The 26931-nt window shown below is 45.4% G+C and overlaps 1 protein-coding gene across 4 annotated transcripts in view; it reads left to right on the top strand.

Annotated features, from left to right (window-relative positions):
• The window catches only part of PLEKHG5 (pleckstrin homology and RhoGEF domain containing G5), a 314942-nt gene that overhangs the window by 194683 nt on the left and 93328 nt on the right, over window positions 1–26931 (top strand). For all 4 annotated transcript variants that reach the window (XM_075604983.1, XM_075604980.1, XM_075604982.1 and 1 more), the window contains 2 exons: window positions 5318–5420; window positions 11578–11638. In XM_075604983.1, the coding sequence (XP_075461098.1) occupies window positions 5318–5420; window positions 11578–11638 (164 nt within the window). The remainder of the gene's footprint in view (window positions 1–5317; window positions 5421–11577; window positions 11639–26931) is intronic.

The raw sequence follows: 26931 nt of genomic DNA, 5'->3' as shown, positions 1-26931 counted from the left end.
TATAAAAATGTTTTACCAGGAAGTAATACATGGAGAGTTAACCTCTCGTTTTCAAGTATGTCCTGGGCAATGACATGCAAATGAGCACTCACAGTGAGTCACTCATTACTTCTTATCCATTCTGGATCCTATATCATAATAATGGTAGGAATACACAATGACAAAAAAATTATAGTAAATAAACATAACATACAGAGGGGGACATTTATCAAGCACCGGGGTACAGGTTTGCACACCCGTTCCGGAGTTAACTACCATTGACTTGAATGGAAGTTAACGCTGAAACTGGTGCGATTACCTTTCCCGACACTTGATGTATGTGCCCCAGAGAGCCGTGTTTACAAAATGTTATACAATGGACAAAGTGTAGGTAAAAGGTGCAAAGGGTTTTATTTTTTATTTTGTAGCCCATCTTCAGTAGGTTTGTTATATGATTGTGCTAGTATATCAGAAAGGGGTAGAAAGTGTGTGTAAATAAAAAAAGGAGTGGTATGCTATATCCCTCATTACTTTCACACTTTAATCATTGTTCCTTAATAATAAAATATAAACATTGTTGTTTTTTTTTGAAGTGCAGGCTCTTCTCATTTTAAAATGAGCACGTTAAAAAAGTTAAATATGGGTAATTGATGCTAAAAATAAAAACCCAACATGCATATAACTCATTTAACAGGGTTGGATAAAACATGAGGCGTTTGACCCTAAGCTGTTCCCTTACTTATCACTACTTGTTGAGCATCCCTGTTTATGAAATATGGCCCTATAGATCATCATAGTCAAGTAAATTGAGGAAAAAATTAAACTAAATTTATTCTAAGCTGTCATTCTAAATTCTTTCATTTTTAAACTAATGGGTGAATCACAATATGTTGGCAGTGACTAAGTTCAAAGTACTTTTTGATTTTTTTAATTCAGTGTCAGAACATTGTTGGGCACAGTGCTGTTGATTTTAATTAGGCACTGACAATGGTTCTTGAAATTCCACGGCTTAGCTTCTGCTAGAATTTTAATGTGAACAGGTGGCTTTTAAAACAACAGAATTCACCCCCCCCCCCCCCCAAATGGACATTTAAAAAAAAAAATACAAAATTGTATCTGAACTGTGGGATTCTCCAGAGCTCATCAATGGTCCCCTAACGACTGAGCCCCCCCCCCCCCCATCCCCATTGTTCCAGAGATTTTTGTAATTTTGTTTTTTCCAGTTTCTACACAAAAAATACTAGTATGACCACTAGCATAGCCGCGGGGTCACCAATAGAAAGCTGCCATGTCATCTCCTAATGATGTTGCAGCTTTTCTATTGGCTGCCTGGCCAAACCCTGACCCAGCAGTCGTTTTAGTTTCAGCTGGCACATATGCTTCCCAGTGTCAGGGCACCAGTTGTTGGGGGACCACGCAGAAGCTCTGGGAAACCCCCCTGTTCAGGTAAGATTCAAAGAACCAGACAAGCAGAGTGGAATGCTGCTTTAATGTGAGGTGTCTATTTGCTCATTGGGTGCACATTACAAACCTGCTTTCTACTCAATATAGAACTGTTGGAAGAGTGGGTACGTGTGTCCATGCTTGTTTCTGGGTGTGTTGTGGTTGCCTCAAGGGCTTAGGCGGATCTGTAGGCTCCATGCACAACTGCCAAGTAATTAGTTAGTCACTTTGTAGGCAGCTGTTTTCAAAGCATAAACTGATGCCAGGTGGGGGATTGTGTGGGGGTAGAATTCATCTGTGTTTCTATCATGTCCAAATACTGTAAGTAGATTAAATGGAGAGATAAGACTTCAAATCCAGCTGACTCTTAGGCTTCGTCCACGCTGCTGCTGAGCGCGCTTGGCGCTTAGCACGTTGAGTTCAATAAATCTCAATGTGTCCGGCCACACTCATGCGGCGCGCGCTCGTGCCCGTACGCTCGTGGGTGCTTGGCGAGACAGATGAAATTGATATCCAGGCGCGCTGATGGGTAACATGACCTTCAGCAACTAATCAGCGCCAGTCACTGCTCGGCCCCCCTCCCCACCCCCCCTTCCATTGGCACTTGAAAAAAATATGCAAGACAGCCGAGCGCTCATGCTTGGAGAGCTGGTGACGTCACCGCTCTCAAGCATGAGCGCGCACAGTGACAGCGTGGCCGCAGCCTTAGGCCTCGGTCCCGCTGCGCTCGTTGGCACGGGCGGCCACACGCGAGTTCCCCACCAGCAGGGGAATCCTGCGGAGCCGGTCCCGGTCCCCCCTGGCTGCACAGCTTACTACACGGTGTGGCGCGTCAGCCGCTATGGGATACAAGAGGATGGGGATCCCTAGCGTTGACGCGTCACATGGTGTGGCTGCGAGCCAATGGGGAGGGGAGGCTTCGGGAGGAGGAGAGGCTTCGGGGAGCGGGGAGGAGTGTGGAGTGAAAGCAGCGTGAGTGCCTGTCTGTGTGTGTGTATGTGTGTCTGGGTGCCTATCTGTGTTTGTGTATGTGTGTGCCTGTCTGTGTGTGTGTCTGAGTGCGTGCGTGCCTGTCTGTGTGTGCCTGAGTGCCTGCCTCTGTCTGTGTGTGTTTGTGTATGTGTGTGTGTATGAGTGCCTGCGTGTGTGTGTGCCTGTCTGTATGTATGTGCCTGTGCCTGTCTGTGTGTATGAGTGTGTGTGTGTTGCTTACCTTCAATCAGCAGCCTGAGCCGTGGAGGGAGGGGGGGGGAGAGTAGCGGGTCCCTCCGCTCAAGCCACGCCCCCCCTCCCGCTCAAGCCTCCCAGTCCCGCCCAGCTCCGGCTCCCGCTCCCTACAGACCGCATATCGCGGTCTGTGTATGTCAGCGCCCCGACTGTCTGCAGTGCGGGCGCGCTGACTCTGGGAGCGGGGCCTTAGCCTTAGTCAGATGGGGAGTTTGCAAACTGCTAAGCAATTAGAGATGTGCAAATGCCTTCAAATACGGTAGGCCAAAAATACAACATTTAGCCATTGGACGTTTCAGCATCATTATACAGTACACGAGGACAGTTGTCAGGCGGTCATGGGGCATATTTCCTAAGCAAGTCTTCTGGCACTAAAAGAAACTTTACAGCCCAAACAGGTCAATGGGCTGTTGTGTCTTTCAGTGCCAGAAAGTGCTTTATGGCAGAAGACTGCTTAATATGACCCCTTATGTCCCATACATGTGAATAGGCTGTAAGGTATCTAATGGCAGCAGAAGGTGTCTTATGGAATAGCACCACTTAGTAAATATGGCTCTAAATCTTTTCAGCCACAAGTATTTTTTGGGACATCATTTCATGCTTCTGCATTACCCAAAAATGTCATTGCTATGCCCCCAATAAATGTAAATCGATATTGTCTAATCCAGTACAAATAATCTTTGGACATTTGGGGGGGATGGGAGGGGGGGGGAGCTCATTTGAATACCAAAGGTGGCGCAGGGGGAAAACAAATGCTATCAATGTCTCCAAAGAGCTTTTATTTTTCCTTCCCTTTTACTAATATGGCCAAAGCGTCTGTCCTCCCTTTCAGGGATACCAAGGACACATTGAAGAACAATACATACCTGGCATATTCAACTGAGAAAGATTAACTATTGACCCCTTAGGAATAACATGGTTACTATGAGGCTATGACGCTTTACAGCCTCATGCTATACAACCTACTGTACTCATCTATCGCATACCAAAGAGGCTAGTAAGGCATTTCCATGCAGCTATGGCATGCCATGAGGGTAACCTCCCTCCTCCCCACCTGTGGGGCCATCTACCAACCCACAACCCCCTCTCCACACAACCCACCTCCCATCTTACAAGATTTACAGGTATATCAGCCAATAATAGTAAGTAAAAACACACATATTTTAAAAAAAATGAAGAGAAAAGTAGCTAACCACAAACACATGTCCAGTAAATGTGCTATTATTGACCTACAGGGTCAGTAGGGTTACCTTGGACCTCGCATGGAGGGCAGTAATTGCTGCATCACAGCTCATCAGAGTTTATTGAATAGCATGTAATTTTGCAATAATTGTTGATATTTTTAGAGCTACGTCTGCTATCTCTTAACTTATTATTGTATAGGATGAAGAAGACTTCAGCAATTTTTTGCAATCTTGTTTTGCAATAAGACAGCCGAACACACACTTTTTGTTTCTTCATTTGATTCCACAGATTATGGGCAAACACACAACACCTAAGTATGTATTCAAGGATATTTTAAATCCATTCCTGCAATAGCAATCATTATATTTCAGTCATTATATACAAACAGAATTCATTATATTTTTAGTACTTTACTCTCGTGGCTACGTCATGCCCATGTATTGATTTTTTTTAAATTTTATATCTCTTATTGAAAATGGCTCCAGCATATTAAAGTCTATGTAATATGTTTCCTTAATGAAATTGTCAAATCAACACTAATTACATTTTACAGTTGTACATATTTAGTGTGTGCAATAAAAGTACATTTGCTCTTATTATGTATCATATCAAGAAAACTGGACAAGCACTTAGGGTACCGGAATACTTATTGTTTTTCCATGTAAAGCCAGAGATGTAACATATAATCCATGCATTTAATCCAGTGATTCTGTAATTGTCTATTGCAATAAGATTTTTTACAGATATTACTTGCCCCTAATATTTTGGAGAAATGTTATGAACTTCTATTATATCTGTGGTAGATCGTTTGAGCCCTTAATTAAAATTAACAAACCATTTAGGATTCCTTTACAGCTGCTGAACACTATATTTAATTAACTGTGCACCATACAATATCAAAAATAAGGACCAGGATAAAAAGTATTAAACTATGTGCTAATAAAAAATATAGAGATATTTATCAAAGCCACTGTTGTGGGTTTTTTTTCATCTTGAAATGTCACATACAGTATCAGGTAAAACTCAGATAATGTAACTACACATTGCATGTGGTTCCCCTTGTTGATTAACCAGTCAAACCATAAGACCGCTCCTTCTCTCCACATTTTCCATTTTCTCAAAAGACAAAAAATAGCAAAATGCAAATATCGTTGTTGACAAACTGTCCTTTACATTGTCCGGTAAAAATATCCCCTATTTGAAACTAATGTAGTTTTCCTCCTTGATCAATATAGTGTAGTATTTTTGTATCTGTTTTGCCCTGTTTTTGTTACCGGGAGATTTTGATAAATGACCCCATTTGAAGCACAGATGGGATCTTTCTTTAGGGTACCATCATACTGAAGATGTAGTGCTGCAAAGACTATACCACATTGAACAATTTGAAAGTTACCATTAATAACTATTACCCTGCAGTAGGCAGGGTGGTGGTGACTGTGGTAACCCTTGGTTTGAAAGCTAACTTTGTTTGTTTTTTTGGAAGGTTCCATTCTGGCCCGCAACGTCTCCACACGATCATGTCCTCCCCGTACCAGCCCCGCATCGGATGTTGAGGAAGACGATGAAGAGTTAATGGATGGAAAAGGGTAGGCATTATGATATTTGCCAAAAGAAGAAAATTATAGGGATGGTTAACGATCACAACACAGAGGCATCACTCAGCAGTTTCTCAGTTGCATAATAGGCTTGAAAATGTGTTGTGCTTTCACCACATGGCAGTCTAGTCTGGTGCTGCAATTACACTGTCTACCTATTCAAATGACAACTGTGATTCTCCCTAATTCACTTCTTCATACTTGGAAACGTAACCTCTGATCTTTAGTGCTAGTGCCCAGCGTGTCAGTGTCTGACATCACTACCAGCCGTGGGCTATTTGTGTGCCCATTTTAGTAGTCTAGCCTTTAAGGGACAATATGCTGGTACAGTAACAACTCCACCTGACATCTTTGGAAGGCTGTATCTGTGACCCCACTCAGCACTAGAGATTAGAGTGCCATGACTCTGAATGACAGCAGCGTGTCTATGTACAGTATATAGCTACTTATTTAATAGAGGTCAGGCAGGCTGCTTCCCTCCCCCCCGTTGGTGCATAAGTGAAACTACCTCACAAATAAAGCTAGATGTTTGTTGTAAAATGTTATATTAAGAAAATTCTTTGTTCTACTGCTGAAAATAAACGACTTTCCTGTTTCTCAGTAGTCAAAAATATCTCTCAAAGGGACCATGCTAGACTGCTGTGACCTCTTCCAGCTGGCAATTCTAATGCTTCTCTGGAGACCAGTGCAGACAGTCTGCTGACGTAATCTGTTTTCCCTGATATTTAAACCTCCTGTAGCTTATTCTTTAGCTATCACACTGCAGTTCAATGTATTCAAACCTGTGGTTTAACTTCCTGGACAGGATTCCCTTCCATGTATAATGTCGATCCTATAAAACACAAGCCTTGGCACTGCGAAAAGGAAAGCTTTCACCAGCAAAATATATCTACCTTTTTATCCTGGCTTCAGTGTACAAGAAACAGTTGAGTTGCAGTGGAGGTTGGGGAGATTGCATTCATATGAATGCGCTATAAAATGACCACACTACAAACGTATTTATTTGGGATCTGAGCCAAGGTTGTGATCAATTTTGTACTGACCACATGAATATTCATATTTGTAATTGCTGTACTTCTAGCAGTTTGGTTAGCTATTGGTAATGTAGTTCTTCTGTCTATTGCTTTACCTTTTTCAAAGAATACCCTTTAACTCCTCCAGGCTTGACGAAAGAGGTATTCAAGATAATGGCCCTTATTCTGTAAAGAATATTACACGGAGAGCCACATTGTAGTCAGTAGGGCTTTTAGTGTGCCTGTACCAGGTCAGCGCTATTTGTACTTTGCAGAATTAGAGCCAACGGGGTGCAGAGCCCAGAGTATTGTAGGGGTTGACTATCCTATTTAAAGAACAAATTAGTGGTATAGCTCCTGTTCACTGCTACTGCGCTATATACGTTTATATTTGAAACAATGCTACTGTGTAGCACCATTTATTTTCTTCACAACAAGATGGCGGCTGAAATCCCAATAGGAATGGGGGGTCCTTGGAGCTAAAAATAACACCGCTCCTAGTCCTCCTGGTTTCAACCCTGAATAAAAGGGGGGATAGGTAGGGGGATTGTTTAAGCGACAATGATGACATTTCCATGTGAAAATGGGCCATATCGCATGGACAGTAATCTCACAGTATTAATCAAACACTTCTCACGTGTCCAAACTGTGCGATAATGCCATTTTCTTTCACAATTTTATTCTACCAAATATGTAAAGTAAGAAATATTGCAACATTAAATATGAGAGATGAGAAACCGACCGATTTAGGAATAAGCCCATTTGCTTCTGACAAATGATACCTGGGAAATAGTGATCATTTTAACATTTGTTTTCATTATTCATAGGTATCTTTCCAGTGCAGGCAAAATTAAGGTCTTTCCATGTCATTTTTTCGGCATAAATAATTCTTAATGAATACGGTGAAAATGCCAGGGTTTTTATCACATTAAATTGTTTTTCGTTTACAGACAATTTTGCATTGGCAATATTAGAGTTGAATGAATTGGCCACATTGTCTGTGTTAGTTAGTGGCGTATCTAGACATTCGCGGGCCCCTGGCAGAAAAATTTCAGGGCCCCATTAATATTAATACTGACTGCAATTTTTTCTCCCCCCATCCTGTATCTCATCATCCCTCCTCATCTCTCCCATCCCTCCTTGTCAGCATCTCTCAAAATCTCCCCACCCTCCTCCTCATCATCTCTACCCCTCATCATCATCTCTTCCCCTCCTCATCTCTCCCCTCCTTTCAAGATCATCTCTCCCCCTCCTCATCTCTCCCCCTCATCATCATAATCTCTCACCCCCTCCTCATCATCATCAGATCTCTCCCCCTCCTCCTCATCAGCTCTCTCCCCATCATCATCATCGTCATCAGCTCTCTTCCCCTCATCATCATCATCATCATCAGCTCTCTCCCCTTCGTCATCATCAAATCTCCTCCTCCTTAGGGTGACCAGGGGACCGGGACACATGCTCTCCCCCCTTTTTTTTTGCTTCCCTCCCTCTCTCCCCCCCCATCCTTACCCTCTTCCTCCCCCCATCCTTACCGTCCCCCCCCCATGCTCACTTTCTCCCTCCCCCATCCTCGCTCTCTCCTCGCCATCCTCGCTCTCTCCCTCTCTCCATCCTCGCTCTCTCCCTCTCCCCATCCTCGCTCTCTCCTTCTCCCCATCCTCGCTCTCTCCTTCTCCCCATCCTCGCTCTCACCCTCTCCCCATCCTCGCTCTCTCCCTCCCCCATCCTCGCTCTCTCCTCGCCATCCTCGCTCTCTCCATCTCTCCATCCTCGCTCTCTCCTTCTCCCCATCCTCACTCTCTCCTCCCCATCCTCGCTCTCTCCCTCTCCACATCCTCGCTCTCTCCTCGCCATCCTCGCTCTCTCCCTCTCTCCATCCTCGCTCTCTCCTTCTCCCCATCCTCACTCTCTCCTTCTCCCCATCCTCGCTCTCTCCCTCTCCCCATCCTCGCTCTCTCCCTCTCCCCATCCTCATGCTCTCCCCCATCCTCGCTCTCTCCTCGCCATCCTCGCTCTCTCCCTCTCTCCATTCTCGCTCTCTCCCTCTCCACATCCTCGCTCTCTCCTTCTCCCCATCCTCGCTCTCTCCCTCTCCCCATCCTCACGCTCTCCCCCAGCCTCACTCTCTCCCCCTCATTCTCTCCCTCTCCGCCCAGTCCCTTCCCTCCCATTACCTCTCCTCCCTCAACCCCCATCCTCTCTCTCTCCTCCCTTCCCCCCATCCTCTCTCTCTCCTCCCTTCCCCCATCCTCTCTCGTCTCCCTCCCCCCACCGTCTCCCTCCTCCATCCTCTCCTATATATATATATATATATATATATATATATATATATATACACAAACACTACACCATATACACACACACACATATCAAACATGCAACATTAGTGTAACACACACACATACACACACACACAAACCATATACAAATACACATTTATATTCAATATATATACACATATATATATATATAAAACACTAAATATACAACATATACATGCACATAATGCATGAAACACACATGCATTACAAATACACACACTTACCAACACAGACACACACTTACCAACACAAACACATCAACAGACACACGAACCGGGAGATCTAGAGAAAAGCAGCTATGGAGTGCTCTGCAGCGCCAACTGCTGTCTGGAAGTGGTTAAGCAGCCATGTTCTCCTCCTGGCTACAGCTGTTCTGTGATCAGCTCCGCTCTCCGCAGCTGGCATCCTCCACTCTCCTCCTACCCACCCAACCTTGTCTCTATCTGATGAGAGACAGATGGGCCACCAACACGGGGGAGAGTGGGCCCCTGGTCTTTGCCCTTGCTTCCTGGGCTATAGCTACGCCCCTGGTTAGAGTATGTTAAGGCCTCGGATATAGTAGGCACGCGACGGAGCACATGGCGTCGTGCACGCCTCTAGCTGGAGCGATTCGTGACCTGTAGAATTTTTATGACGTGCACGACGGGAAGCGTGGCGGAGGCGGGCTGTGATGTCACGTGAGCAGTTCTCCCTCATTGACTGACCCACCCGTGACCCAGCCGTCGAGCGACCAAATAAAAACATCTTGTTGGCTGATAAATCTGCCGCTCGGTCGCGCTTCCTTGCGTGCGCGCACTATGGCCGGCTCCATGATCCCCTGCATTTTGTTCGTGCCACGCGCGTTGTCGCTCGGACTATGGACGTCTAGCTAAACCAGTTAAGAATTCTGTAGTGTGATTTTGCAATTGTAATTTCTCACGAACAGCTGTAAGGCATTTCTTACAAAATCCCCAATGGCAATAATACTTATGAGGTCCTACAGACATTTTTACATCAATATTTCTCAGAGGTTAACTTGACATCAAGAAACAAGTGCTAAGCATGAAAAAGCATGAAAAAGCAACAGTAAAGACAGTTACACAAATATTTTTGACTTATGTTGGGAGTGGCTTTAAGGATTCTCTCCCAAGAAACATGAAAGTTCTGTTCCTTTCAGAGGTGATGTTTCTAGTCTGTGATTGTTATTAGAACCACTGAATTGTTTTTAATATCCCTGCCCAGTTCACCAGTATTAGATTGTGTTCTGACACATCTATTCCCTCCCGCTTCCTGCTGTTACTGATGCAGTGGGTGGTGTAGAATAGATCCTGGACACAGCTAAATTCCCTGGCACTCCCGGCTGCAAAAGCAAGAGGGAATGTTGCTATACATAGACTGGCACAATTCTGAGGATTTGAGCTATCTATTTTTCATATGCAATTTTTAATTCACTATGTAATTTAATAAACAAAACAAAAAACAGTCCAGATCCACAAAGCTCCATTAAGTCATGGAACGGTAAGACTAACGGTGTCTTTTCAAAAGGCAAAAATGTAACGTTAAGTCTTGTTTCCTTCTGTAAAAGCTTTTTGTTAAGTATAATGGCCATTTGTGATGATGATATGCAAATGATAGGCACATTCGGAGTTATCATGACATTTCCTATACATAAAAGTCTGTTAAGGTTAGTTCAGGGACTTAACGTTACGTTAGATCATATCTAAAATTGGCTTTCCTGGGGCTAATGACTAGTCTCCACCCAGGCCCTGGGTCGTTAAGCGGAGGAGTGGGGGAGATGTGAAAAGTTGTTTAGCAGGGAAGAGGACATTTCATGCCACAACTGTTGGCTGGGGGGTCCTAACTGTTGACTTGGAGGTGGGTGCACGCAGGGTCAGTTGTATCAAATGCAGGATCCCGTGGGCTCACTATTATCGATCCTGCTCATGTAACATGTGGCATGGGACTGATAATAGTGAACACTGAATAAAGTTCTCTCTCTCCCCTACCCCCTCTCTGCACCCTTTCCTACCCTCTCTCCACCCTTTCTATCCCCCTCTCTCTCCCCCACCCCCTCTCTCAGCCCCCTCCTCTCTCCCCTCTGTCTCTTAGACCCCCTCTTTCACTCAGCACCTCCTTTTCCCTCTCAGACTCTCTCTCAGCCACCCTCCTCTTTCTCTCATCTGTCTCTCAGCCCCCTCTCTCACAGCATCCCCTCTTAGCCCCCTCTCTGTCACAGCACCCCCTCTCTCTCCCACCTCTTTCTTTCACCCCTTCTTTGTCTCCCAGCCCTCCTCTCTCTCTCTTTCTACCCCTCCTCTCCCCCCTATCTCTCTCTGTCACCCCCTCCTCTCTCTCAGCCACCCCTCTCATGTGAGCCAAAAGGAAGCCGCAACGGATGATGTTGCTGCTTCCTTTTGGCCTGTGTGATGCAGGTTTAGATCGCCATTTTGTTTACCCTGTAAGGGATGTACTTGTGCTACCATTACAGGTATATATCCTGGGAACCAGGGGGTAAAAAACAAAGGAGAGGTGGCAAAAAAATAAATAAAAAAATCACGTTGGGGGGGGATCTAGCCCTTTAAAGCAGTTGATGACTGGCCAAATCCCTAGAGGTTTTTTTTAGCACTGTCTCTGCTGTCACATGAAAGATATTATGTAGCTTTGCGGTGTGAAATGTATTTAGTTGTATTTCTTGCTCTACCCTCCAGGGGACCTCATTGTTCTTTCAGGGAAGTTGCATGTTGAATGATTCCAGAATACTTGCCCACACCTTTTCATGTGTCATTTCAGATTCTTTTGAGCAATAAATAATGTTTTTATTTCTGTATCCTGCAGAGAAAAGAAAACGACAGGGCTGAAGTTAAGCAAGAAGAAAACTAGGAGAAGGCACACAGATGTAAGAAACAATTCCACTTTCTCTAATGATTAGAACATCTTTTTACGTGTATATTTTGACTGTATAAATCCTACTTCCTCTCTAGAGCACGGGTGCTCAACTCCAGCACTCAAAGAGCCCCCAAACGGTCAGGTTTTCAGGATATCCCTGTTTCAGCTCAGGTGGTGCAGTCTTCGACTGAGCCACTGATTGAGCCACATGTGCTAAGTCGGGATATCCTGCAAACCTGACCTGTTGGAGGGTCTGAGGGCTGGCATAAAGGGACCAGGTTGCACCTGTAGTTTAAGTGAAAGAAAAAGTTGCTGGCTTTCAAATAGAGCATAAAGCAGAAGATTCAAAATTATGTTCGATAGATATTTGCAGTTCACTAATCCCTGCCAGAAAAGACTGTAGTGTAAATGTCCTGTGCGAGGGTAGCCAGGTCCAGTATTGAACCAGACTGTACTGTATTTGGACACTCTGTCCAGTAAATAATTAGAGGTAATACTGGACGTATATTTGTATATCAGTATTGCCTCTCTGGACATGTATGTGTATACCGGACAAAGTGACTTGACCGGCTTAGGGTGCAGTGGGATTTCACTGAGCAGGAACAGAGCAGGGCAGTTTCTAGGGGGGCTGGGCAGCTTCCTCCAGCCTGATTGGCTGCACTAGCTGAGTAATGCCGCCAATCAGGAGGAGGTATCAGGAACCTGGGGCTGAGGCCAAGGAGAGGAAGAAACAGCACGGAGTGGAGAGGTGTGTGTGTATCGAGCACGTTGCACCTTTCACCATTGTGTCCAGTATTTTTTGAGAAGCCACCTGGCAACCCTACGTGCCTCTGCATGAGCAGTTACAAGGAATTGCACAATGTCAGAAGTTGATGGCCCCAAAGTTTCTCATGTACAATGCTAGTGTGATAGGAATACAAAACCAGCACCAAATATGTAAATTAAATCTATTCCGTAGACCCAACATGTATTATTATTTTTGTAGCTGAATGCGCGCAGTGCTGATTTTTGAGCCAATATTGTACCAGGAAAGCGACGGCCCATGTTCACTAAGCAGTGCTACTCCATAAAACACCTTCCATCGCTGGAAGACATCATACAGCTAATTCACCTGAATGGGTTATAAAGTGGCGTCAGGCGCCGGAAGGTGTTTTATTGCACAGCTCCGCTTAGTATGAGCCTGTCTCATGGAAAGACCTCTCTTTGGTACAGTAAAATGAATACTTACAGAGTAACTTTAAATATGAGCTCTAATGAATAAAGTTATGTTTGATCTATTTTGCCCCATGTGCACTTGCTTGGGATTAGCGGGTGGTTACAGAGAAATTACCAGGCACACATATTTTTAATAGATGTATTACATTTTGTGTATTCATCTGTAATTATTTGTTTACTCTTGAACTCCATCACAAAACGCAACAACAAAGATGGTATAAATTCCCTAGCCAACCATCAGCATCAATATATTTATTTTTTGCCGTGCACCTACACACACTTGTTTGATATAAACCTCCATTAGACACTTGAATAGAGATGTGCAAACGTTTGCGTATGTATGTAAGGATGGATGTATATCTTTATTTATATAGTGCCATCTATATACATAGCACTTCACAGCAGTAATATACGTGACATAATAATATGACATAGGGGCCTATGCTATAAGCCTCGATAAGGCACTTATCAGCAGTGTAAGGCTAAGGCCCCACTGCGCGCGCCTGCACGCCTGCCTTGCATCCTGGCGGTGCGTGCACGGCACTTCACTGCGGTCTGTAGGGATCATTTTTAGGTGCAGGGGGCGTGGCCAAAACAGGGCGGGCGGGCGTGGCCACGACACACATTTTCTGATCCGCTTATCAACAACATATTTGTGTGTGTGTGGTTTTTTCCAGGGCTCGGTCTGTGTTCATCTGCACACACTTGTTGTATCCACGATCCTGTCAGCTTCTGTTTAGAAAAGCACTCACGTTGTAGAGGTTACATTTACTTGCATAGGAGAAGGAATAAAACGTTTAAATTCATGGAAATAAGCACAGTAATGAAGGTTCACATGCACTGACACAAGTTTTTTACTCAACTAATGGAAACCTATACTTAAACAGAAAGGACCGGAGGGATTTGGCTCCGGCGATCTCCCCTCTCCATTGGCTCCCTGCCATACCATGTGATGCGTCGCCGCACGGGTTCACAAACCTGTTGTAGCCCCTGCTGGCTGACGAGTCACAGTACTCAGTGAGCCAGGGACCGAGGAGGCACCGGGGACTGCCAGGGAGAAGGTAAGGAGCTGGTGGGATGCAGCAGGGACCTAGCCTAAGAGATGTGTGCAGAGGTTCATATAATGGAGACCGATTTGGGTGAAATTATATCTTGGCTTTATTGAGCCTGTTCCCTTATCCGGGCAAAACATACAAAAACAACAAAGTAACAAACCCCTATCCCTTTGTAAGGTCTAACTTACTTTCCCAGACCCTATCTGCAGGACTAGAGGGATATTCCCATTATCAGCTTATCACCCCAATGTCTCCGGAGGTACCGTAGACTGCGGTCCCAGTCACCGCCACAGCGCACGGCTCGGCGTGCGCTGTGCTATCAAGCCCCGCCCCCCAGTCCGGCCGTCCCAGTCCCTACCTTGTCGCACACCTTTCCCCAGCGGTGCGCGACAGGTTTTCAGGGAGGCAGGAGAATTTGAACTTGACATCTGCGACGCCCCCGCCGGCGGTTCAGCCAATAAGGGCGAACCAGCCGCGGGACGTCATGGCCACGCCCCCGCGAACCCACAGCCACGCCCCCTCCCGTCACAAACGTTCCCTCTACCCCAGACCGCAGATCGCGGTGTAGCGCTGTGCACGCGCCGCCCCCCGCCGGGTGCGCGTGCCACAGTGAAGACTGGGGACTCAGCCTTAAGCAGGTAGCTCTCCATGTCAGTCTCTGGCAGGTTCCTGGGTCCTCTGTGTCCAAGAAATATAGGTCTCTGGGCGTCTTGATTTCAGCACAGCCTTTGTGTTCGAGACAGTGTCTGTGTGCAGGCTTCTCTGCTCTCCTTCTGTCAGCCCAAATGTGAGCTAATCTCGTGACAACATCGACGTGACAACATCCTGTTGTGAATTTACTATGGGACTTTGGATTGACAGATGAAGAAAGAAGATTAAAGAAAAGAAGAAAATAATGACAGATGAAAAAAGAAGACGGTGATAGAAGATAAAAGAAAGAAGATATTTTTTACCTGTTCCTGATCTTCAAGGTGGATGGTGTTGGATTGCGGGTGATGATGTCGCGGTACGAGAGCTTGCAGAATCGCCCCCTGCTTCCTGAGTTACAGGCCCTGGTATGGGCAGCGGGTGCCGGTATCGCCGCCATTTTTAAATCGTCCGCGTCATCACATGACCGGAGGATATAAATAATGGAGGAGATACCGGCACCCCATACCAGGGCCTGTAACTCGAGAAGCAGGGGGTCCACGAGGCTGAAATCAATGCGGTTCATCTCAGGAGACCCCCTGCTCCTGCACACTATTAATAACAATTACTTTAAAGCAGACTCATTACCTTAGCGGATAGCCGCTACGGTAACAAATGTTTGTGATTTTTTTTTATTTGGGTTTTAATAGTAGTGTATTGTAGCAGGGGATCTCTGGACTAGAACCGTGTTGATTTGAGGTCTGGGACCCCCTGTTTCCCGAGATGCTGGCCCCGTTATGGGTGCTGGTATCTCCTATACATTTAAATCCCCCGGTCACGTGATGCGAGATATTTAAATGCATAGGCGATATCTGCACCCCATACTGGGGCCTGTATCTTGGGAAGCAGGGGGTCCCCGACCTGAAATCAACGCGATTCTGCTCCAGAGACCCCCTGCTACAATACACTAGTATTAAAATTAAAATCTTGCAATCGCTGGCGAGATATGCGCAGGCCAGATTGCTACAGATCACCGGGTGAGCCCTTTAGAGAGAGGCGATCACGCCGCCGGCTACTCGCCAGTTTTGCACATTTTGCTATCACAGGTATTCGGGTCTTTCTGAATATCGTGATAGCAACGCTGTCAAAACTGGCGTTGTAAACGGCGAAGCGTTTATTTTTTTATCATGGCTACTAACATAGACCCCATAATGGGAAGAAGTGCTTCAGGCATAAAAGTAACATTAGGAAAATGAGTCCCTGCCCCAAAGATTTATTATTTATTTATTTATTTATAAAATGTTTTACCAGGAAGTAATACATTGAGAGTTACCTCTCGTTTTCAAGTATGTCCTGGGCACAGAGTAAGACAAATAATACATGGTTACAAATACAGTTACATAAATGAACAGGGTATACATTATATACAAGACATTGCGTGCACAGTTAAAGAAAATATATATTATGGGCAAATGAAACAGTTACAGACCAGATTAAAATGTGAGACAGCTTTAGATTTGAAAGAACTTAAACTGGTGGTGGATGTAAGAGTCCGGTAGGTTGTTCCAGTTTTGGGGTGCACGGTAGGAGAAGGAGGAGCGGCCGGATACTTTGTTGAGCCTTGGGACCAAGAACAGTGTTTTGGAGTCTGATCTCAGGTGATAAGTGCTGCATGTGGTAGGGGTGAGGAGCTTGTTCAGGTAGCTGGGTAGCTTGCCCATGAAGAATTTAAAGGCAAGACAGGACAGGTGAAGAGCTTGCAATGCAAGCGGTTAATAGGGATAACGTACAGAGACACTAGGAGGGTAATATGTAAAAATGTCAAAATGTACAGGTGACTTTGATCACGTGACTGCCATATTTTTTTACGTATGTTTTGTTACAATTTTGCGAAAATGACAAGCAAAATGTCGTTGTATTCATTACATTTAGAATTAAGATTGTGACATTTTTAACAACAACATTTTAAGGGAAAAGTTTGCAAACCCAAAACAGGACAAATTCACACATCTCTACACTTAATAATAATAATAATAATAACTTGAACCATTCAGGGTTTATGTGAGTCACATATCCGGGTTTTTTTTCCGATTCCAGTCGGATTGTTCTCTTTGATCAGTCTGGTGTTTCAATTTCCTGAAAAACTGTCTTTATCAACGTGTCTTTATACAAGTTTATTTCCAGGTATACAAACACGTTTTTTTTATAGCAAGTAAAAAAGTGGCCCCCCACTGTACAGAATACAGTAATGATAAAGAACACTTATGAGCAAGTCAGCTGTCTGTGAGTAGGTTTGATGGCCATGCACAGTACTTCTTTGACTCAGGCTTTACTTTAAAAGCTGTGGAAAACAGCAGGCATATGCTTTATGGCAGGAGTCTCAAACCCAGTTCTCAAGGGCCACCAACAGGCCAGCTTTTATAGATATCCCTGCTTCAGCGCAGGTCGTGCAATCAGTGGCTCAGTCGAAGACTGAGTGTTGATTTGCGTGCCTTTACCCAGAATTCCTTGCTGCAGTGGAAGCACTGTATGCTGTGTGATTATGGGGTAAGGCAGATTTTTGAACCTATATGAGAATGGGCTTACAAAGTGTTTTTTTATCATTACTGTAATCACGCTTAGTAAAGAACCTGTTTATCTGTTATTCTGAAGGGTTTATATCATCTTATTTTTCAATGCAAAATAAAAAGTATAAAAATAAATAGGAGATGCTGAATTTAATGCACCTCATTATACAGTAGTATGCATGTATAATTACACCTCCTTAATTGCTGTTATTACTCTATATAACCATTTACCAAACGCAAGTGGGGTAAAGAAAGGGGCAAGATATTTTGAGATATAAATGCTAGTAGATGCATGCTCAAATGTAATGTAACTAATTCCTTACATAGACATACAGTACTGTACATGCATATAATTCTTAAGGCCAGTTTAATTCAATTTAAAACAGCAAAATGGGTTAACTTAAAAAAAAAAATATATATTTTTTTTTATTACATGTTTGAAGCAGGGGGTCTCTGGAGCTGAACCCCGTTAATTTCAGCTCGGGCGCCCCCTGCTTCCAGAGACACTTACCTCTGTAGTGGTACCGGTATCCCTGCAAGCAGAGAAACAGTGATCCTTAATCTAATGTCGACAGTTAAAGGTTCAGGATCACGCGGGCCAATAGGAAGCCGTGACATCATCCGATGCGGCCTCTTATTGACTCGCATGACCTGGACCTTTACACTCCGCAGATATTCCGGCAGCCCCTACGGAGGTAAGTATCTCAGGAAGCTGGGGGTCCCCGGAACGGAAATTAACAGGGTTTAGCTTCGGAGACCCACTGCTTCAAAACTGTAATAAAAAAATAAAACATTTATTCATTTATTTTATGTTAACCCTATTGCTGCTTTAAAGTGCTCACCTGGCATTCTGCAGAGTGACTTTGTGCGGGAGTAAAGTTTTTAATCTTGCCATTAAAATGAAGCAACCCTTTGTCCCCAGCACTATCCATTCTGAATCAGACGAATCTTTTAATAGAAGCAGTTTAGGAAATGTAGGAATGTATTTTTTTTAAGTTGCAGACCCAGTTAGTGTTTAGTATTTTTTTTCTCTGTACAGTAACTCTTAACCATTTTTTAATGATGCAGCACACCACAGGTACCACTGGTAATGTTTTCATTTAAGTTGCTCGAACAAAAAATGTGGCCAGCATTTCCTCCACAGGAAATCATGGTTTTTCTGTTTAATGACTTAATGTTTAAAACTGACTTATATGTAATTTCCAGTGTCCTACTCAAAAACATTTTGGGAGCGGTTGCACCTCGAGAAGTTCATGGTGACTCCTTGCATACAAGAGCAACATTTTGTAGGCTGTTTCAGTAGAGAAGGGGTTAACCTATGCGATTAAAACTGTTAAAACTATGCGATTTGTAATACAGAATACGGATTTTTTACTACTTTTAATCTGCGATTTATGGCAATGTCAAACCGTGCTGTTTTGGAAGGAAAAAATCATGCCTAACTAACACAAACACTGCCGGAATCATACAAAACTCACACAGCCGGAATTGTATTGTATTGTATGTCTTTATTTATATAGCGCCATAAATATACATAGCGCTTCACAGTAGTAATACATGTGGTAATCATATAAATAACAAATAATATAAATAACAGGTCATGGGAATAAGTGCTTCAGACATAAAAGTAACATTAAGGAAGAGGAGTCCCTGCTCCGAGGAGCTTACAATCTAAATGGTAGGTAGGAGAAGGTATAGAGACAGTAGGAGGGAATTCTAGTAAGTGCGTCTGCAGGGGGCCAAGCTTTATGTATCATGTGTCCAGGATTATCCACAGTGCTATTTATATGCTTCTTTAAGCAAGTGTGTCTTAAGGTGGGTCTTAAAGGTGGATAGAGAGGGTGGTAGTCGGGTATTGAGGGGAAGGGCATTCCAGAGGTGCGGGGCAGTCAGTGAGAAAGGTTTAAGGCGGGAGAGGGCTTTAGATACAAAGGGGGTAGAAAGAAGACATCCTTGAGAAGACTGCAAGAGTCGGGATGGTGCAAAGCGAGAAATTAGGGCTGAGATGTAAGGAGGGACAGAGGAGTGTAAAGCTTTAAAAGTGCGGAGGAAAATTGAGTGTGAGATGCGGGATTCGATCGGAAGCCAGGAGAGGGATTTCAGGAGGGGAGACGCGGAGACAGATTTAGGAAAGAGTAGAGTGATTCTGGCAGCCGCGTTTAGTATAGATTGTAGGGGAGACAGGTGAGAGGCAGGGAGGCCGGACAGCAGGAGGTTGCAGTAATTGAGACGGGAGAGAATGAGGGCCTGAGTCAGAGTTTTAGCAGACGAGTAACAGAGGAAAGGGCATATCTTTGTGATATTGCGGAGGAAAAAGCGACAAGTTTTAGAAACGTTTTGAATGTGAGAGGAGAATGTGAGAGAGGAATCGAGTGTGACCCCTAGGCAGCGTGCTTGGGCTACTGGGTGAATGATCGTATTTCCAACAGTAATGTGGAAGGAGGTAGTAGGGCCAGGTTTGGGAGGAAGTATAAGGAGCTCTGTTTTTGCCATGTTAAGTTTCAGTCGACGGATGGCCATCCAGGATGATATTCCAGACAGACATTCAGAAACTTTGGTCTGTATAGCAGGTGTAAGGTCAGGGGTTGAAAGGTAAATTTGTGTGTCATCAGCATAGAGGTGATATTTAAAACCAAAAGATGTGATTAGGTCACCTAGAGAGAGTGTGTAAAGAGAGAAGAGAAGGGGTCCCAGGACAGAGCCCTGGGGTACCCCCACAGAGAGATCGATAGAGGAGGTGTTAGCAAAAGAGACACGATGTAAGTACGAAAAGAAAGTACGATGGGAGAGTTAAGAGGAGATCCAGGATAGAGCTTTGTACCGAATACCAAGAGTATGGAGAATGTGGAGGAGAAAAGGGTGGTCCACGGTGTCAAATGCTGTAGAGAGGTCGAGGAATATGAGCAGAGTGTAATGACCTCTGTCTTTGGCAGCATGGAGGTCGTCGGTTATTTTAGTGAGGGCTGTTTCAGTAGAGTGAGCAGTGCGGAAGCCAGATTGTAGAGGGTCTAGAAGAGAATAGGTGTTGAGAATGTGTAGCAATCGAGAGAATACAAGGCGTTCAAGGAGTTTGGAGGCAAAAGACAGGAGGGAGACAGGTCGATAGTTAGAAGGACAGGTAGGGTCAAGCTTGCTGTTTTTGAGCAATGGTATCACGGTTGCATGTTTGAAGGAGGATGGAAAAGTACCAGAGTAGAGGGAAGAGTTAAAGATCTGTGTGAGCATAGGGATTATAGAAGGAGCAAGAGGTTTTAGGAGATGGGAAGGAATGGGATCAAGAGGGCAGGTGGTAGAGGGAGAAGAGGAGATCAGCAGTGACACATCCTCCACCGAGATAGCAGAAAAAGAGTCCAGAAAGGCAGGAGGAGAGTTAGGAAGCGGTGTGGGATGGGAGGAGGCAACAGATGGGATGTTCTGACGTATGTATTCCACCTTTTCCTTAAAAAAGTCAGAAAAGTCCTGAGGTGAGATGGAGGAAGAAGAGGAGGCAGCCGAGGGTGGTCTGAGTAGAGAGTCAAAGACAGAAAAGAGTCGACGTGGGTTAGACTTGTGCATGTTGATTAGTGATGAAAAGTAGGTTTGTTTAGCCTGAGAGAGGGCAGAGTTGAAACAGGACAGCATAAATTTGTAGTGAAGGAAGTCTGCGAGCGTATGAGATTTCCTCCAGAGGCGTTCAGAGGAGCGAGTGGAGGAACACAGCATGCGTGTGTTGGAATTTAGCCAGGGTCTGGGGTTAGAAGGGCGAGGACGGCAGAGAGAAAGCGGGGCATGTAGGTCAAAAGAGGAGGATAAGGCAGAGTTGTAGTTCCTGACCAGGTTGTCAGGTTCTGAAGTAGAACTGAGAGAGGAGAGGGAGGAGCGTAAAGTGGAATCAAAAGCTGGTAGGTTAATAGAGCGCAGGTTTCTGCAAAAACGATGGCGAGATGGAGATGGGGAGGGGAAGAAGCGTGATAGAGAAAATGAGATGAGGTGATGGTCAGAGAGAGGAAATGGAGAAATCGGTGAGAGAAAAGGTTTTTAGTGAAAACCAGGTCTAGGTAGTGGCCATCTTTGTGGGTGCTAGCTTCAGTCCACTGTTGCAGGCCAAAAGAAGAGGTTAGAGGGAGAAAGCGGGAGGCCCAAGGAAGAGAGGGGTCATCAATGTGGCAGTTGAAGTCCCCAAGGAGAAGAACAGGGGAGTCTGAGGAGAGAAAGAAAGAGAGCCAGGATTCAAAGTGAGAGAGAAAGGCAGAGGGGGGATGAGTAGAGGTAGGTGGGCGATAGATGACCGCCACGTGGACTGGGAGAGGCGAGAAGATCTGGACTGTGTGAACCTCAAAGGAGGGAAAAGCAAGAGAGGGGGAGTTGGAAGGGTTCTGTAACGGCAGAGAGAGGAGAGCAGGAGCCCCATGCCTCCCCCCTTGCCATCAGGGCGCGGAGTGTGGGACAAGGAAAGGCCACCGTAGGAGAGGGCAGCTTCCAGAGCAGAGTCAGACTGAGTGAGCCAGGTCTCAGTTATAGCAAAGAGAAGCAGGGAGTGGGAGAGAAAGAAGTCATGCACAGAGAGGAACATGTTAGAGAGGGAGCGAGCATTCCAAAGGGCACAGGAGAAAGGGAGAGAGGAGGGAGGGTGGCAGGGGATGGGTATGAGGTTGGAGGGGTTAACACCAGAAGCAGTAGTAGTTGCATGTGGGAGGTGAGGACGAGAGCATGAGAAATAAGGCAGGGACCAGGATTGGGAGAGATATCCCCAGAAGCAAGGAGGAGAAGCATGGAAAGAAAGAGAATTTGTGAGGATGATTTGTAGGGGTAGGTGCAGGTAAGAAAGGTGTTCATGTGAACTGAGAAGTGGGGAAGAAAGGAGAGATGGAGATATATGAATAGAGTTAGAGACATAAGGAGACTGGTGGAAGGAAGCGCATAATTTGAAAATAAGTGAGGTTACAGCAAATATAAAAAGTAAAGGCGGCATCACAGCAATAGTTAAGTGTTGAGATGTGCAGTCTGGGATGATATCCTCCTTTCCAACGTAGATCAAATGCAAAACTCACACTGCCGGAATCATGCAAAACTCACACTGCCAGAATCATGCAAAACTCACACTGCCAGAATCATGCAAAACTCACACTGCCAGAATCATGCAACAAACACACCCGGAATCAAGCATCAAGCACTGCCGGAATCATGCAACAAACACCGCCGGAATCATGCAACAAACACCGCCGGAATCATGCAACAAACAGTGCCGGAATCATGCAACAAACACTGCCGGAATCATGCAATAAACACCGCCAGAATCATGCAGCAAGCACTGCCGGAATCATGCAACAAACACCGCCGGAATCATGCAACAAACACCGCCGGAATCATGCAACAAACACCGCCGGAATTATGCAACAAACACTGCCGGAATCATGCAACAAACACAGCTGGAATCATGCAACAAACACCGCCGGAATCATGAAACAAACACACCCGGCATCAAGCATTGCCGGAATCATGCAACAAACACCGCCGGAATCATGCAACAAACACCGCCGGAATCATGCAACAAACACTGCCGGAATCATGCAACAAACACCGCCGGGATCATGCAACAAACACCGCCAGAATCATGCAGCAAGCACTGCCGGAATCATGCAAAAACACCGCCGGAATCATGCAACAAACACCGCCGGAATCATGCAAAAACACCGCCGGAATCATGCAAAAACACCGCCGGAATCATGCAAAAACACCGCCGGAATCATGCAACAAACACTGCCGGAATTATGCAACAAACACTGCCGGAATCATGCAACAAACACTGCCGGAATCATGCAACAAACACCGCCGGAATCATGCAACAAACACACCCGGAATCAAGCATCAAGCACTGCCGGAATCATGCAACAAACACCGCCGGAATCATGCAACAAACACCGCCGGAATCATGCAACAAACAGTGCCGGAATCATGCAACAAACACCGCCGGAATCATGCAATAAACACCGCCAGAATCATGCAGCAAGCACTGCCGGAATCATGCAACAAACACCGCGGGAATCATGCAACAAACACCGCCGGAATCATGCAACAAACACCGCCGGAATTATGCAACAAACACTGCCGGAATCATGCAACAAACACTGCCGGAATCATGCAACAAACACCGCCGGAATCATGCAACAAACACACCCGGCATCAAGCACTGCCGGAATCATGCAACAAACACCGCCGGAATCATGCAACAAACACCGCCGGAATCATGCAACAAACACTGCCGGAATCATGCAACAAACACCGCCGGGATCATGCAACAAACACCGCCAGAATCATGCAGCAAGCACTGCCGGAATCATGCAACAAACACCGCCGGAATCATGCAACAAACACCGCCGGAATCATGCAACAAACACCGCCGGAATCATGCAACAAACACCGCCGGAATCATGCAACAAACACCGCCGAAATCATGCAACAAACACTTCTGGAATCATGCAACAAACACTGCTGCAATCATGCAACAAGCATGGCCGGAATCAGGCCTAACACTCACAAACACTGCCGGAATCATGCAACAAACACTGCCGGAATCATGCATAGCTCACACAAACACCGCCGGAATCATGCAACAAACACCGCCGAAATCATGCAACAAACACTTCTGGAATCATGCAACAAACACTGCTGGAATCATGCATCAAGCACGGCCGGAATCAGGCCTAACACTCACAAACACTGCCGGAATCATAAAACAAACACTGCCGGAATCATGCATAGCTCACACAAACACTGCCGGAATCATGTGTAACTCACACAAACACTGCCGGAATCATGCATAACTCAGTCCTCCTGTGAGATATGGCGGCTACTGTATGTGTGCGTTACCTGTGGCTTACAGGAGGTCTGAATCTCCGCTGCTGGGAGTCTGGGGTATACCTGATCCGTCTGGTGACAGCGCCACCACCTGCACGGGATCCTAACAGTGTTGGATAACCCCGTGCAGGACACTATATAATAATACACACTGGTCTGGTATAACAAGTTTACTGAATACGTAAGAATAATAACTATAATAACAGAACCATTCAGGCCTTATAGGGCCGTAACCCCACACCGTGCACCCAATACCATGTCCACATCCTGATGGGGTTTACCCCAAAGTACTCAGGTGCCCCTGGGCACCCAACCACCCTGGTGTCCACAGAGTCAACCCACCCAAAGTGTGTGTGACAGCGCTGCCCACACCCGCGTGTTACTGTTGGTGCACTTGTAGAATAGTGGTATACCTGCCGGGTGCTCCAACACCCAGTAGCGCCAATTGAAGATAAGGGATACGCTGATCCAGCGACATGGTCCACGATGGCGTCCGCCTCCACGTGGGGTGGTATCCGTTTTGAGTGTCCCACCGTGAAGAGAGTCTCTGTGCCTTTCGGTGGTGGTCTGGTCCCAGACCACAGGCCGCAACTGCTGCGCGGCGTTCTCTGTGTCCCTGAAACAAATTATGCTAAGCGGGGCAGTGTCCCTGTCTAAGGGGTCTGTCCCTATTGCAGCCACAAGCTATGTGGGAGTCAGGGCCTAGCTGGGGGTCTCTGGCCTAGTGCAGGGGCCTTCTGACACCCTGCACCTACACCCTTACCCTCTGATGTCCCAGCTCCGACTGGCGTGCTCCTAGCGCACACAAAGTATCAATATCAGGGAGCAGGGGAATACGGACGTGCGATTGGCTAAGCTTAGCCACCTGACTCATAGCCCCTGGACTTTATTGGGCTTGTAGTTCCGCTGCGGTGCTATATATATGCGGTGCTCCCTAATAGCCTCCACTTGCACTTACGCATGCGTGAGGAGGTCCAAGATGGCTAGCGCAACTGCTGGTGGCACTCTGAGCATGCGCAAAGTATACTGCACATGCGTGGCATATATAACATGGCCCGGGAGCCTCCGGCGAACCGGTTGCCTCTCCAGCCCCCACTGCAACTACCCGGCACTCGCCGAGCACACACTGCACTTCAGCAGCCACAACGGGAGGTAGGGAACCACGGGGGAGCCAGGGGGTACCTGCCTACACATACATATCTCATACAAAAACTGCCGAAATCTTACATAACTCACACAAACACTGCCGGAATCATGCGTAACACACAAACACTGCCGGAATCATGCGTAACTCACACAAACACTGCCGGAATCATGCGTAACTCACACAAACACTGCCGGAATCATGCGTAACTCACACAAACACTACCGGAATCATGCGTAACTCACACAAACACTGCCGGAATCATCCGTAAATCACACAAACACTGCCGGAATCATGCGCAACTCACACAAACACTGCCGGAATCATGCGTAACTCACACAAACACTGCCGGAATCATGCGTAACTCACACAAACACTGCCGGAATCATGCGTAACTCACACAAACACTGCCGGAATCATGCGTAACTCACACAAACACTGCCGGAATCATGCGTAACTCACACAAACACTGCCGAAATCATGCGTAACACACAAACACTGCCGGAATCATGCGTAACTCACACAAACACTGCCGGAATCATGCGTAACTCACACAAACACTGCCGAAATCATGCGTAACACACAAACACTGCCGGAATCATGCGTAACTCACACAAACACTGCCGGAATCATGCGTAACTCACACAAACACTGCCGGAATCATGCGTAACTCACACAAACACTGCCGGAATCATGCGTAACTCACACAAACACTGCCGGAATCATGCGTAACTCACACAAACACTGCCGGAATCATGCGTAACTCACACAAACACTGCCGGAATCATGCGTAACTCACACAAACACTGCCGGAATCATGCGTAACTCACACAAACACTGCCGGAATCATGCGTAACTCACACAAACACTGCCGGAATCATGCGTAACTCACACAAACACTGCCGGAATCATGCGTAACTCCCACAAACACTGCCAAATCCTACTGATCCATGTGCAAATCACACAAACATTGCTGGATTCATGTGCAATTCTCACAAAAGTTTCTGGATCCTGTCATACCTGCAGGATCGATGTACATCCGTGAGTAATTCACAGAATAAAAACCGGAAATATGCTGAATCCATGCTTATTTTACACAAATGTGCTTGAATATAGGTAAGTATATGATTATTTTGTTCTACTGTGCCCTATATTTGGACTTAAAAATATAATAAATACTCATGGATCCAACTTTTTTTACCTTCTTAATTTATTTGATACACATTAGACTGCTGACTGCCAACACACATAAATTGATACATCACATTAGAACATTTGCTTTCAGTAATTATTTCCTAATATATATCTATAGAGTTCATATTCTCTAAATATTGATAGACTAGCTTATTTTAATAATTATTGCAAAAAACATATTTTTTTGTCAGCTGTGTATTCACTAAGAATGATCTAGCAAATATTGATTGAAAAAGCACTTATTAGCATGCGACTTTTCAGTGAAAATAATACAATATTAGTTAGTTCAGTGGTTTCAAGCTTTTTACATTGTGCACTCTCTGCTAGAAAATATTTGTTCTGTTAATCCCTAATTAATAAATGTTACTTACTGCTCATAAGACTATTGCTAATAAAACTGTTTGACCGATCCCAGGCAGTATAGTGTCCTGAGCTCGTGGTGACAGTGCACGCTTAATAACACCCCAAACAGCATCGTGATATAGCTGTAAATTACTGCGGGAGGTTCGAACGTCACGCCCCACAATGCCTTGCTGCTATGGATGCAAAGCATTGTGGGATACTCCTGCTGTAATTGACAGTTATATCCCCCACGCTAAGGTGTAGTTTGGGCCTTACTAAGTGTGCAGTCTCCACACGGGCACAGGACACTACAGCAGCGGGC

This window comes from Ascaphus truei, chromosome 6 (genome assembly GCF_040206685.1).
Source record: "Ascaphus truei isolate aAscTru1 chromosome 6, aAscTru1.hap1, whole genome shotgun sequence".
Lineage (NCBI taxonomy): Eukaryota > Metazoa > Chordata > Amphibia > Anura > Ascaphidae > Ascaphus > Ascaphus truei.
Note: the sequence above shows the minus strand (reverse complement) of the source record. Positions and strands in the feature narration are given on the sequence as shown.